At 42.0% G+C, this 13565-nt stretch overlaps 1 protein-coding gene across 5 annotated transcripts in view; it reads left to right on the forward strand.

Moving 5' to 3' along the window:
* Positions 1 to 13565, forward strand: part of SPHKAP (SPHK1 interactor, AKAP domain containing) — a 116549-nt gene that overhangs the window by 80843 nt on the left and 22141 nt on the right. For all 5 annotated transcript variants that reach the window (XM_075068504.1, XM_075068502.1, XM_075068503.1 and 2 more), the window contains exons 6-7: positions 2576 to 2831; positions 3113 to 6926. In XM_075068504.1, the coding sequence (XP_074924605.1) occupies positions 2576 to 2831; positions 3113 to 6926 (4070 nt within the window). The remainder of the gene's footprint in view (positions 1 to 2575; positions 2832 to 3112; positions 6927 to 13565) is intronic.

Here is a 13565-nt window from a genome sequence, read left to right on the forward strand (position 1 = left end):
CACACCCCCTGCCCTGGGGTCTCTCCCCCTCCTCCACCCGCATCCCCTGCCTCCCCAGCCCTGGGCTTCCCCCCACCAGTGCTGACTCCACTCTCTCCCCCCTCGCCTCCAGCTGGTCCGATGCTGGCAGGGTCAGCGTAAGCAGTGGGGCTCCCGGGCCATGCCTCAGCCCAGGGTCCCTCCAGCCGGGGCCCAGGAGGGACTGGCCAGGACCCAGGAGGGCAGAGCCAGGGCACTGCCCCAGCAGGGAGCTGAGGAGCTGGGGCAGGATAGCCCCAGAGGGAGCGGAGCCCCAGAGAGCGGGATGCGGGCCCTACCCGGCAGCACCCCGCCCTCTATGGCCCCGCTGCTGCTTCTGGCTGCCCTGCCATAGTCCCTGGGCAGCTCCGGCCGCTTCACCCAGCCCCAGCTCTGGTGCAGGGAGGGCGGCTGCCCTGCGGCACCTGCAGGCGGTGTGTGCCCGGTGGGGCGGTCCCCAGTCCGAGTGTCCCCCGCTCAGAGCCTGCCCAGCCCAGCCACAAGGTGTAGGCACTGCTCCCCCGCGGTGGGAACCGCAGCGGCCCCAGGACACCCCCCGCACACGACACCCTGCTACTGCCAGGGCCGGCTCTAGGCTTTTGCTACCAGAAGCGAAAAAAAAAAAAGATGTCTGGAATGCCACCCCTGAAAATGTGCCACCTAAGCACATGTTTGGTTTTACTGGTGCCTAGAGCTGGCCCTGGTCAGGATGAAGTGAAATAGCACTGGCATCAGGAAGCATTGTGCTAATTTGGTCCTTGTCATATTTGTCTATCTAGAAAAAGGATTTCAGGGATGTCAATCTTTTCACATGCATTAAAGTAATATATACACACACACCTCATTTTCTCTTTGGTTCTAGTCTGTTTCATTTCCTGACCCTTAAACACTAATGTAACACTGCAAATTGTGTACTGGGACATTTGCAGAGGAATGTTTATATCTAAACATACATCTGGTTTTATTGATTTTTGTTGTGAAAATTTCAGGAAAACATATTATTGGGTTACATAATTACAAAATAAACAAAACAAAAAATCCCCAAACTTATGTTTTTCAATCTCAGCTGACAGCGTCCTATTGAAGTAAATTCTTTACTTCATATTTTTATATTTTGAAGTAATACAAATTGAATCTCATTCACTGTTTCACATTACTTCATTATTTTGCATTTTTTCATAGTACTCTTTGCACTAAATCAGAATTCAACGGTAGCCTCTTAGTGACAAGTAATCTCAAAGCCTGTCAGTCTTTTGGTGCCCTCTCGGGTGCTAACAGATTTATTCATGCAGATTTTCCACTCAAACATATTGTGTAGCTAGAAGGGACCAGTTAAATATGTTGTTACAGTATAACACTAATCCCAAGACTTTTACACCTAGATACTTATCTTACAGTGGCACCCAAAGGCGAGTCAGGGCTGGACTGTAATGTTCTGTACAAATCCATAGAAAGACACAGATATGGCTTAGAAGAGCTTTCAGTCTAAGGCCCCAATCCTGCAATCAGAGCTACATAAGCTGACACCTTCACTCACATGAATAATTCACTGCACTGAAGTCAAAAGAGAGGACGGAAGGTCTTGTCCTCAAGGCACTTGGATGAGGACTTGAGAGCTGGCTTCACATTTTAGCTCTGCCACAAACTTTGTGTATGACCTTGGGCAAGTCAGTTAGATCCAGAGCTTCAAAGTTCTTTTGGCACTTAGCTCCCATTAGGCATCTAAATACCTGTGAGGATCTGAGCCTTAATCTCTCTGGGCCTTAATTCCCCATTGTAAAATGGGAGTAATAGTACTTCCTTTCTGCCACTCCTTGTCTTTGGCTTAGATGGTAAAGCTCTTCACTGTCTCTTACTATGTAGCACTTAACACAATGGGAGCCCAATCTTATTTGGGGTCTCTAGGTGGTAATTATATAAATAATTAGTAATGGGGCTTTGCACAGGCATAAGGCTAAGGGTGAGGGAAAGGAATACAAAGTATATACGATTTTAAAATATTGTATTTTAATATTATAATACATAAATAGCCCCATCCCTAACTGCTCTGCAAACTAATCATCCACAAGCCTGACTTCTTATAAGCATCACAGCAGAAATGGTCTTGAAGAAGAATTTAGAACCTACACAAACCATTCCTTAAATAGCTTAATAACATTCAGAAACACGTATATCTTAATACTGGAGAGGGTGGCTAACTTCAACATAGCCAAAGGCAAATAGGGCAGTATGTCATTAAAAGGACAAGAAACCGAATTAAGAGTAAGCTATTTGGTACCTTAAAAAAAAAAGTAGTTGTACTACAGCAGAGTGCTTTCTTACACCCGATTTACATAAAACACTTTTGTAACTGAAAATGTCATTCCAAACAGTCTCATATTTGGCTTAAATATAACTGCACAGTATGTTGAAAACATCTAATTCAAAAATTTTATTGCTTCTTGACAACAGAGTGTTCCTGATATAATTATAAGGAGGAAAGTAAATATATATATATATATATATATATATATATATTTTCAGTTAAATAACTGTTTGATATTATTTTCCCCTCTAGTGTCCTTGGCTGGCAGATGTATGTTTGGTTCAGTGTGCAAGGGGAAACAGAAAAAACAGCATAGGCTGCATCATCTTTGAAATAAACAAGTTTCTGATTGGACTGGAGCTTGTGCAGGAGAGACAGCTGCAGATAGAAACTAGTATCTTAAAGCCTGAGGATGATACAAACTGTTCAGTGTCCTCAATAGAAGAAGATTTTCTCACAGCATCTGAGCACCTTGAAGATGAGAATGAGGCTGATGAATATAAAAATGGTAAAAGCAATGTAACTAACCATAAGTTTGTTATTGTTCATTCTGCAGCGCTCATAAATTGCACTTGACATTAATTCATGCATACATTTAATTGCTATATAGAAAAGGGATAATTGGAGAGATAAAAATCATTCATATTTTTTTAAATCTTTGTTCAAGAGATAGAGTACATGGTATTTGTATGCTAATTGTACAGTATCTCACATTACTTTAATACAATCACCTTTTAGAAACTGATAGCTGGTTATCTAAAGGCTAATGTGTCATTTTTATTTTTACAGGTCATGATAATGTACATGTCGCAGAACCTGCATCAGATATCAGAAAGCATAAAGGAAAGGGACTTGAGAACCTACACTATAGGAAGACCACGTTGCCATTTGCCACTGATGACAACTGCTTTAATAAAGAAAACTTAGCTTCTGCTAAAAACTCTGCTGATTCAGAAGAAGTGCTGAATATCGTGTCTGAAGACAGCATCTTACAAACTGTGGATAAGTCCATCCAGCAAATACAATGGAAGAATGGTTTAGCTGGAAGAGTTAGGTCATCCCCTAATACTACTAATAGCCTCCAAAGATCCCTTACAGACAAGGCTGAAAATTCCTATCCAGTATGCAGTTCAGAAGGTGTATCTTTGACCAGAATGGCTAAGGAAGAACTAGCTTCTCAGTGTGACACAATAGCAAAACAAAACAATAAACTAGACACAGAAGAGCGTACAAGTGAAAGGAAACCTCATCCTCCTTTGCAAAATGAACACGCAACAACAGGTCAATATGCTACAAATTTAGCAGAGTCTGTTCTGCAAGATGCATTTATTAGATTATCCCAATCTCAACCCACTTTTACCAAGGAGGCTGCTATTAGCATCTCTGTAGGAAACTCCTTCAGTTCAGCAACTTGTACAACAGAAGACATAACTTCCCAATCATGGAATGAACTTCCAAAAATTGTCATAGTTCAAAGCCCAGACAGCTGTGAAAATACATCAGAATGGCCTGGGTCTAGTTTCCCAAATCTGTGCCATTGGTCTGAATCAGAAAGTTCTGCTGAAATTTCAGATTACCTGCAGGAAGAGAATTCCAAAGGACACACCCAGAATGTACTGGAAGTAGCTTTGGCTTGTGCAGCCAAAGTTATTGGAACCATTTCAAGCCCCCACGCTGCAGAAAGACTCAAAAGAGAACAACTAGCCACAGACTCTAAAAACAAAACAGTTGATAATGAAGAGGAACAGATAAAATCTTCACAAGTACTTGATAACGGTGCAGATACAGAATATTCATTTCCATCTGCTTTGTGTGGCATGACTCAAGTAGCAAGTGCTGTAGCAGTCTGTGGTCTTGGTGAAACAAAGGAAGATAAATACCCGGCAACTTCATGTGGACTCTTATCTGCAGCTGAGACTTCTGCAGCTATTACCCTTCATTGTAGTATAGCCATAGGAAGCAGCATGGAGAAGTTGAACAAAAGCATTGCAGAGACATTGCTCAAAGAGGCATCCGTAATTTTGACAAAGCCCAATACATACAGAAATGTAGGGGACTTTATGGAATCCATAAATGGAAGAATTATTGAAACAGCAACGAGGCCCCGGATTTCTCCCTTGGATGAAGTAATTTGCGATGAACTCGCACAAAATGTATCAAATGTTATTCTGCGGCATTCTGTGGAAGAGGTTAGGAAGAAAAGACAGCTACACCCTGGTTCAGACAATAACTTGGACTTCAGTACACATGACATGTTTATGGAGACTGCCAATGAACTGCTTTTTAACGTGATATATTTCACTTGCAAGAAGATGAGAGATATTGCACAGGTTGGGGAGTGTTCACCTCTGTTCTCCGAGGACAAAGACAGATGGAGGGTAACAGAAACAGAAAGCCAGGCAACACAGACAACAGCTGCTCAACCATCACAGCAAGCCCCAGATCACACCAATGAACCATTTAGTACTTTTTACAGTGCTAATACTGGCAAAGATCTTGTAAATATGACAAATACAAAGAAAGATAATAAGGAGGAAGGGGTGCCAAATACCATGGAAAGTGCCACACTGCGTTCAGACCTGCTGTGTAGTGTCAGTGGGCATAACTCACTGGTTGCAAAAACATCCCTCAAGAAACGATATCTGAAAAGAGCCACAAGGGATTGCTACAGATCCCCATATCAAAGCAAGAAAGACCTCACGTCTTTTTCAGACAGGGAAAACACACTTACAGTCAATGAATGCAGACATGGTGTTCTAGAGCAGTTATCTTCTGATGCCATTGTGAACACAGAAAACCAGAGCAAACACAAGTGTGATGCTTTGCTAAATAAAGAAGTCCAAGTTAGTGTGCCTTTGTTAGGTAATCACATCTTGCTTCCTTCTCAGCCTGTGCTACAGGTAAAACATTCAAGGGATACATACTGTGTAACAGATTTTGCAGAAGAATTAGCAGAAACCGTGGTCTCTATGGCAACAGAAATAGCTGCCATTTGTCTTGAAAACTCAAATGGTAAGCAACCCTGGTTCTGTGCGTGGAAAAGAGGAAATGAATATCTGGTGACCCAGAGTTTATCATGCAGAACTATAAAAAGGAAGAAGGAATCACAGCCCAATGGTTCAGTTGTTAGGAAGCACAGGCCACCGAGGCTTAGTGAGATCAAAAGGAAAACAGATGAGCATCCTGAACTAAAGGAAAGACTGATGAACAGAGTAGTGGATGAATCCATCAACCTTGAAGATACTCCAGAGTCTGTCAGCATCTTTGCAAATGAAGTGGCTGCTAAAATTATGAACCTAACTGAGCTATCCATGGTTGATAATGTCTGGCAGGTTCCAAACCATCCCAGAAACAGATTGCACTGTGAAAGATGGGGCCGGGCCAAGGGATCCAGCTGTGAGAGCATACCAGAAGAGGATTTGGATTCCAAAGGGTCTGTAAATACTTTGGGCCCAATGAACATGTTAGGTCAGCCAGGAAGCCAGACTAGTTCTGTCTCTAAGCAGTCTAGTTGTGAAAGTATTACAGATGAATTTTCAAGATTTATGGTGAACCAGATGGAAAATGAAGGGAGAGGATTTGATTTATTACTGGACTACTATGCAGGAAAAAACGCAAGCAGCATTCTAACTTCTGCCTTGCAACAGGTTGCTAGGAAAAATTGCCACCTCAACGTGAGACCAAGCTGCCCATCCAAACAGTCTAGCACAGAAAGCATCACAGAAGAGTTTTATAGGTATATGCTAAGGGAAATAGAAAAGGAGAATAAAGATGATGCTTCTTCCATCAGAAGTTCCAGGGAGTGGAGTGGCAGCTTGTTACCACCTTCTCCACGATCACCATTTTGTTTTAGACAATCCTCTATGCCTGACAGCAGATCATCAGGTTCCAGGCTAACAGTGAATGCACCAGTCAAAGCAAAATCATTAGATGGCTTTGCTCACAACAGCCACCGGGATTCCTTAAGCATACAGCAGGTCAGCACTGTGTCTTCTTTGGGTCTTTGCAAGTCGGACTCATGCCTATACCAAAGATGTAGGACTGACCAGGTAACAGACATGTTGATTCATGAGACATGGGCAAGCTCCATTGAATCTCTAATGCGTAAGAACAAGATTATAGGGGACGAGGCAGAGGTTACAGATGCTGATCAATTCCCCAGTGATTCCCCACTGCACGTAGAACAATATGCAAACAGACTGGCTGCAAATATTGTTGAAAGTGGGAAAACGTTAATTGTCGTCCATCAAGATTCCTTTGACTATACAAACCGGGAAAATGTAGCAGAAGGCAGATCTCTCCCAAGTGTGAGTCAAAGTCAGTCTAAACCCACAAGGGACAGAATAAATTTAGATGGGAAAAAAGAACCACTCACAACCCATGGATCCCTCCAGGGAAGCCATATAGGCTCCTCTGCTTTCCTAAGGGAAGTGCCTTTGATTCAGATAGAAACTGATCAAAGAGAAGAGTTGAATAAAGACTTAGAGCCCTTAACTTCTAGCATCATCCCTGCTAGGGAAACAAAGGAGCATCTAAACAAAGAAAAACCTCCAGCGGCATATTTTGGGAAGCACATAGTTTCAAGCTCCGTGATAAATACCAGGTAAGTGGCAGAAAAAGACAAGTCAAGACACTGCTTCGTTTTTAAACTTTAACAGTATACAGTGGTTTCCAGGATGGAGGAACTTAGCCTTTTCAAATATATTGGAGTTAAATTCCTATTACAGCTCCCTAATGAAGGAAACTAATGGAAATTCTAATAATTGAAAAAAAAAAAAAAAAAAAAGACCTGTGTGTACAATGACAGTAATTATATTACTGAGGTGCGCTTCTAACACCATGGGACACGTGGAGCTGAATTCTGCCTGTGAACTGGTTTATGCCTGAAAACCAAAAGTGGGAGGGAGTAAAAGGCTTAAACTATTTCAACCTGGTTTGCACTGCCCTCTGGACCCATTGAGTTGACATTGTCCATGTCCTCCATGCTTTGAGTCACGGGCAAGGCCAGATCTAGGAACTTATGTTTTAGTGTGCACCTTATTGGTTCACCTGATGCCACTCTGCCTTCTCTCCTGCACTGATTAATCCTGCCTTGGCAAAAACCATCTTCACAGGTAACCATGTGGGCATGCACAGCTGGCTAACACCTGGGCTTAAACTAATGCTGCTTTTGTAAAAACAAAGACAGCAGAATTTGGCCTTGAACTGTCTGTTCTGTTCATTCCCATAACTAGTTACTTGTATGCTTGGAAAGGAGAGTTAGACCTCTTAAAACTTCGTAGTCAGCTCTGTGATTACATCTGTAGAGATGGGTACCTTGACAAACCTTGGGCAGGAAACAGGCCTCATTGAGCTGCTGCTCTTCTGTCGTGAAATGAAAAGCTTGGCTTCTTTGGTTCAAAGCATGGATTTCCCTCTGTTGAAGAATGCTAAATCTGCTACTGTCTCAGTTTAGGAAAAATAAAAGTCCTGCTATCTTGTAGCACAATCCAAAGGTAGAAAGCCTAATTTTAGTGTGTGTTGATCCTAATTTCCACTGGCAAAAAAGCAGCTGTATACTTGTACCAGTAACTGTCCACACAAACAAGTGATTGTGTGGCAGGAGTGGAGACAGTGTACAAATGTGGATTGCACTCACCCAGTTACCAATGCATAGTTTGCAAAAGCACAACTGAGGACCTGTTTTTTTGCAAACTTGGCCTTTAATGAAGTCTTACGATGAAGGGCCTAATTATTTTCCTGCCTGTCCAGAAACAAAACAAAGAGCTAGTCACTCATATGAGTCAGTAGAATTTTGCAAGGCTGTCTTGATGTAACTTGAGGTAACAAATGAATGATGAATTGGGTGCTCAAGAGTTGCTGAATAAAGGGGATTTTCCTCCACTGAGTTGGCTCTGGATTTCAGGAAACTCAGAATATCCAGAAGCCTGTAATTCTGGAGATTAATTTCAGATGGAGTAAATTCAGGGTCTGTCTGAATGTAGTTACATTATATTTATTTTTATATAAGTGTGACCACCCAGTTTTCTGCAATGGGTATTCCTATGTTTTGACCAACTCCATCTGAACTGCTCCTTCTGTATAGTATAGAGGTTTAAAGCACTAGACACTGAACTATTATGAATATCTTGGTGGACAATCCACTCAGCAAGTGTGTACCTGCTTCTGATGTGGTTAAAGATACTGTTTGCTCTTTCCTCAGGGCGAAACCTGAGTTTTGTGAGGGTCTCCATGAAGACAGATGTGGGGATTTTTTGACTTCTGTAGCTCATCTGTGGTTGTGACAGGACTTGTTAATGGAGGAAGGAATAAGAGACCTTGGCTGAAATTCTGGCTCCATCGAAGTCGATGAAAAAAACCCCATCGATTTCAGTGAAACCAGGATTTCACTCCTTGTCACTGGGGACAGAGAGTCCATAAGCTTTCAAAGCATAGAGATGCAGGGATTGGTCATGCAGGGCTCACACAGGCAGGTGGGCCCCATGTTATTCTTTCTTGGTGTGTAGAGAGCGTGGGGAGAAGATACCACTGGAGCTGGGGAAAGGAAGATGACAGAGCAAGGCTGTGTGCATCTACACACTTTACACATGCTTGGGGGTGAATTCTGTTTGTGTGCAGAAAGCTTACATATAGGTAGGTGAATTGAATGATGACTTGACTTATCTGCTATTGTCAGACAAATATGCCCTGGTTCATCTGTGCCTTTGGTGAACAATTCATGGTGTGGCCATGTGAAATGTACTGTAGTGGTACTGATGAAACAGAGTGGATCAGTAACAGATTGATACACACGTTTCAGCCCAGATACTCCACCAGAACACTGAGCAGCATGTTTTCATTCTCAAGCAATAACAAGCTGTACAGATTTTGAATGACCCTCTGCAGAAAGAAAAGATTGAGAAGCTGAGGTTACATTACTGAAGTATTCCTCTTTCGAGTCTACTTTTATTTTATTTAAAAGGATGCCATTGTTGTTTTGCTAACATTTAGTACTTGATATAACTATTTAATAATGTCTTGTTTCACTTTTGGTTAGTTAATACAGCAATGGAGAGAGAAAATAGTTTGAAAAGAAATATAACGTATAAGAAGCTGGGAGTGGTGGGGAGCTCCTCCGTAGGGAATACATTGGTCCCAATGCTGATCCACACACAAAACTCCGAGTGATTCTAATGGACTTTCTGTGTGTGAGGATCAGGACCACGTGGAAAGACTGGCCAGACTGGGACATTGCACTTGAAGTATCTAATTGCTTAATGGCTCTAAAACAGTGGTTCCCAAACTTTAACAACCTGTGCACCTCTTTCACTACAATGTCAAGTCTCATGAACCCCCTAGTAAAAATGAATATTTCCAGGGATTGTCTCGTTTACCTGAATATAAATTATAAAAGCAGTGATCCTGGAAATATAAATTTTGTTTTTATGACACGCTTATTACACACTATTTATCATTAATTATTAATCATTACAGTATTTTTATTACATTATGAAAACGGCAACACTCTTCCAAAATCTCACTTTCATAGCTTGTATCACTTTGAATAAGCCAGTTATAAAACAAGGCTCCTTTGTTTCATCAAGGAGCATCAGATGTGAAACAGCATGAAGGTATTTAAGAAGCCAATTCAAAGAGTTCTTCCTACACAAGCATTCAGGTCTTGAGCAGTTCAGGCAAACAATGCACGTTACAACAAACCTTAAACTTGTTCTTCATAATAATTTTAAAAACAATACTAGTTGTCTATTTAATTTTAAAAACAGCAAAAAATATCCACCTCCTTTTCCATTTCTTACAAGGAATCCTGAAGTTTAAATCTCTTCAGTGTGATAGATATGATTGCTTTGATCTGCTTAGTTCTTGGAAGTCCAGAGACTCCGGGCTGCTGGCCCCGTGCTGCCCCCCGGTCCCTAGGGACAGCTCTGTCCGCCATTAGGGAATCTGTTCCCAAGAACCCCCTGTAACATTTCACAAACCCCAGTTTGGGAATCACTGCTCTAAAAGAAAATTAAACACTTGTTAATAATAAAAACATGGGGAATTATATGTTTAGGGCTCAATATCATGTGCAGCTGACGTGGTAGTAAAGGGTATGCCTTGCTGCAACATTACCTAGCTGCTTAGTATGCTGAATGATAATGGGGATTGGTTTTGTGCTGAAAGGAGGACAGAGGTGTTAAACTTCTTGGTGGGCATGGGGAACTCCATTTCTCGGTGTACAGCCCCCTGCACATCTTACCAGCAACAGCACACCCTCTTGTGGCCCTGCAGGTACAATGTCCTCAACTGTCTTGGTGCTTCCAGTCATTTACTCAGACTTGGGAACTGAGAACAAGATACCCCCTTTTTGGGGTCCCACTTATTAATTTCTTTTATAGAGCACAAAAGCCCCCTCTTTACTCCCTCCAGTCCAACACTGATAAGCATCCTGTCCCCAGTTCAGGAGTCCCAAGCCATCCTCCCAGGGCTGGGTTATAATTCAACAGACTCACCCTCTTCAGATAAGGAGTCCACAGCTGTCCTCCTAGGGCTGGGTTACGATTCAGTTCAGCTGTAGTTCTCAGCCAGCTTCTCCTCTTGTTAGCTGATCTCGGAGCTCCATTCCTTAAAGGCCTGCTTTCACTAAGAGCACACCCCTCCAGCTGAGTTCTGGTAGCCTGTTATGGCCAAGTGTTTATTAGTCAGCTGTCAACCAGCCACTGAGGCAGATAATTGCTTACAAATAGGCCAAGATGATTAGTTCTCCTTAAAGAAGCCTGTCATGAGTAGACTGATCTCTGACTACCCTTAAAGGGGACAACCACCCTATGACATTTCCCCTCTGGGTAACCTCCAAGGCCACAGAGGTTTCTCTGGTACTGATACAGTAACTTCTCAGGAGCTGTCCTGAGTGGCAGAGCAAGGCAGGAGCAAATCCCCAAATTGTTATTTCATCCCACTCCAAAAAAATAGTGAATCCCTTTTGAGGCAGAGGAACTTCTGGGTGATCTTTCACCCTCACTCCTCAGCCAGATCTGTCGGTGATCTGGAAAGACGATAGTACCAACATATATAAAGATAAAAGAATAGACTCTGTGTTTTCTGGTCACCAAGTTATAAAGCCAGAAAGCTACTGTTTGACCTTGGGTTAATTGTAATTCATTTCTTGTAGCCATTTCTTTAGCTCTTTCTTATCATGAAATTATTTGAGGTCTTTTTTAGGATCCTTATAAAACAGAGTCTCCATGCCGAGCAGATACCACAGTCCCCAGGGCAATTCTCTTGAAGTTCAGTTCTGCTCAGAAAAGTTAGTCCCTAAAAATGGCATTGTGGGGATCCACATTATTGTTTCTTAGGAACTCCACATCAAGTGTGCAGAGTTTTAAGTAAAAACATTTTTTTCTAATCACCAGTGCTCCAAGCTCAATTTGGGTTCTGAGAGTCAAGCTGCATTCATTCCTTCTCATGTACAATCACCAAAAAAATAAAAGTCCTGCATGCCTAATTAGTCCTCCAGGGTATGTCTACACTGCTTCTGGGAGCAAACCTCCCAGCCTGGGCCTACAGACTCGCCCTACTAGGGCTCGCACTGGAGCGCTAAAAATAATTACAGTAGAACCTCAGAGTTATGAACTGACCAACCACACACCTCATTTGGAACCGGACATACACAATCAGCAGCAGCTGTGACAAATAAAAAAGCAAATACTGTACAGTGCTGTGTTAAATGTAAACCATTAAAAAAAATAAAGGGAAAGTTTAAAAAAAGATTTGACAAGGGAAGGAAACTTTCGCTGCTTGTTTCATGTAAATTAAGAGGGTTAAAAGCAACATTTTTCTTGTGCATAGTAAAGTTTCAAAGCTGTATTAAGTCAATGTTCTGTTGTAAACTTTTGAAAGACCAGCCATAACGTTTTGTTCAGAGTTATGAACAACCTGCATTTCCAAGGTGTTCATAACCTTGAGGTTCTACTGTAACTTTGTAGATGCTGGAGCTCCGGCTCTCATGTCCACCCCAAGCTTAAGAGCCCAAGCTCCAGCCGATCTGCAATGTCTATGCAGCTGTTTTTAGTGCACTAGCATGAGCCCTGCTAGTGGCTTGTGCAACCACATAATCTTCAATAGGGTTATGCTTATGCAAGTGAGAGCCAAATCTTTGCCTAATAATTAATCTATTGATGCATGAATCAGTATAGTACCCCACTCACCCTCCGTACATTCGTGTTGGCTCTGCAGTGCTATCAGGAATACAGGAGTTAAAAGCTTGTTTAAAGTAAGGAGATATGACTGGATATACACATGGAGCAGCTTTGTGAGGTGCAGCATTTCAAAGACATGTTTCAGAATACAGCTGCACTTTGAGAACAAGGATCTGACACAGCATCCTTGGGAAAATTTTTCCTCTTTCTGTAGAGCAGTGTGATGTCAACCCATCTGTCCAACCAAAAGATAGCTGGATTTCAATGATAGTGTGAATAAATAGTTAGGGAAGCACTTCGTAATCCTTCATGATGAAAGGTGCTATTGTTTATTTTATTTCTCCTTTTCATTTCCTTTGAATAGATTTAATGTTGCCTTAAAGGTTGAATGTTAGATTTTCACGTCATTTTGAAATAGCCAAATTTTGGTCAAAAGCTATCGAAAATTTGCTGGCTGCATTTTGAGTTTTTTAAGCAGGATGTTTGCACTGTAAATAATTCAGACACTTTTTAATTAAACATGAAAGAGAACTTTTGGGAGTAGCACAGTCAGTAGCTAGAATGTGTATGAGATGGCTTTGCACAAAGCATCTGTACTTTCAGTGGCGGAATGGATTAGGGAAAGAATGCATGTATCACATAAGAACATATTCCTTTTCCAATTAGAGGTTCTCCAGAGAAATTTAAGATGAAATGAGACCAACATTTGAGCAAAAATTTGGTATGTTTCACTTTTAAATATTGCGATATAGCATGGCCAGAGGACAGCATAAGAGTGTTAGCAGGGGGCCTTATTCCCTGCCAAGGGAGGAAGGTTTGCTTTAGATTAACTAGAACAGCTGTGGCCAATTAGAGCACCTGACTGCACTGACTCAGTCATGGATAATAACCCCTGCTTCAGTTCAGACAGGTGGGTGTAGTTGAAGGAGAAGGTTGAGTTGGAGCAGAGGCAGAGAGTGCAGATTGCAGAGCAGAGAAGAGTTTGTTCCAGAAGATAAATAGAAGGTTTGGAGTGAGTGCTGCGGGATTGGAAGCCCTAAGCAGAAACCCTATGGTAAGGGGCA

This window comes from Chelonoidis abingdonii, chromosome 8 (assembly GCF_003597395.2).
Source record: "Chelonoidis abingdonii isolate Lonesome George chromosome 8, CheloAbing_2.0, whole genome shotgun sequence".
NCBI classification, from domain to species: Eukaryota; Metazoa; Chordata; order Testudines; family Testudinidae; genus Chelonoidis; species Chelonoidis abingdonii.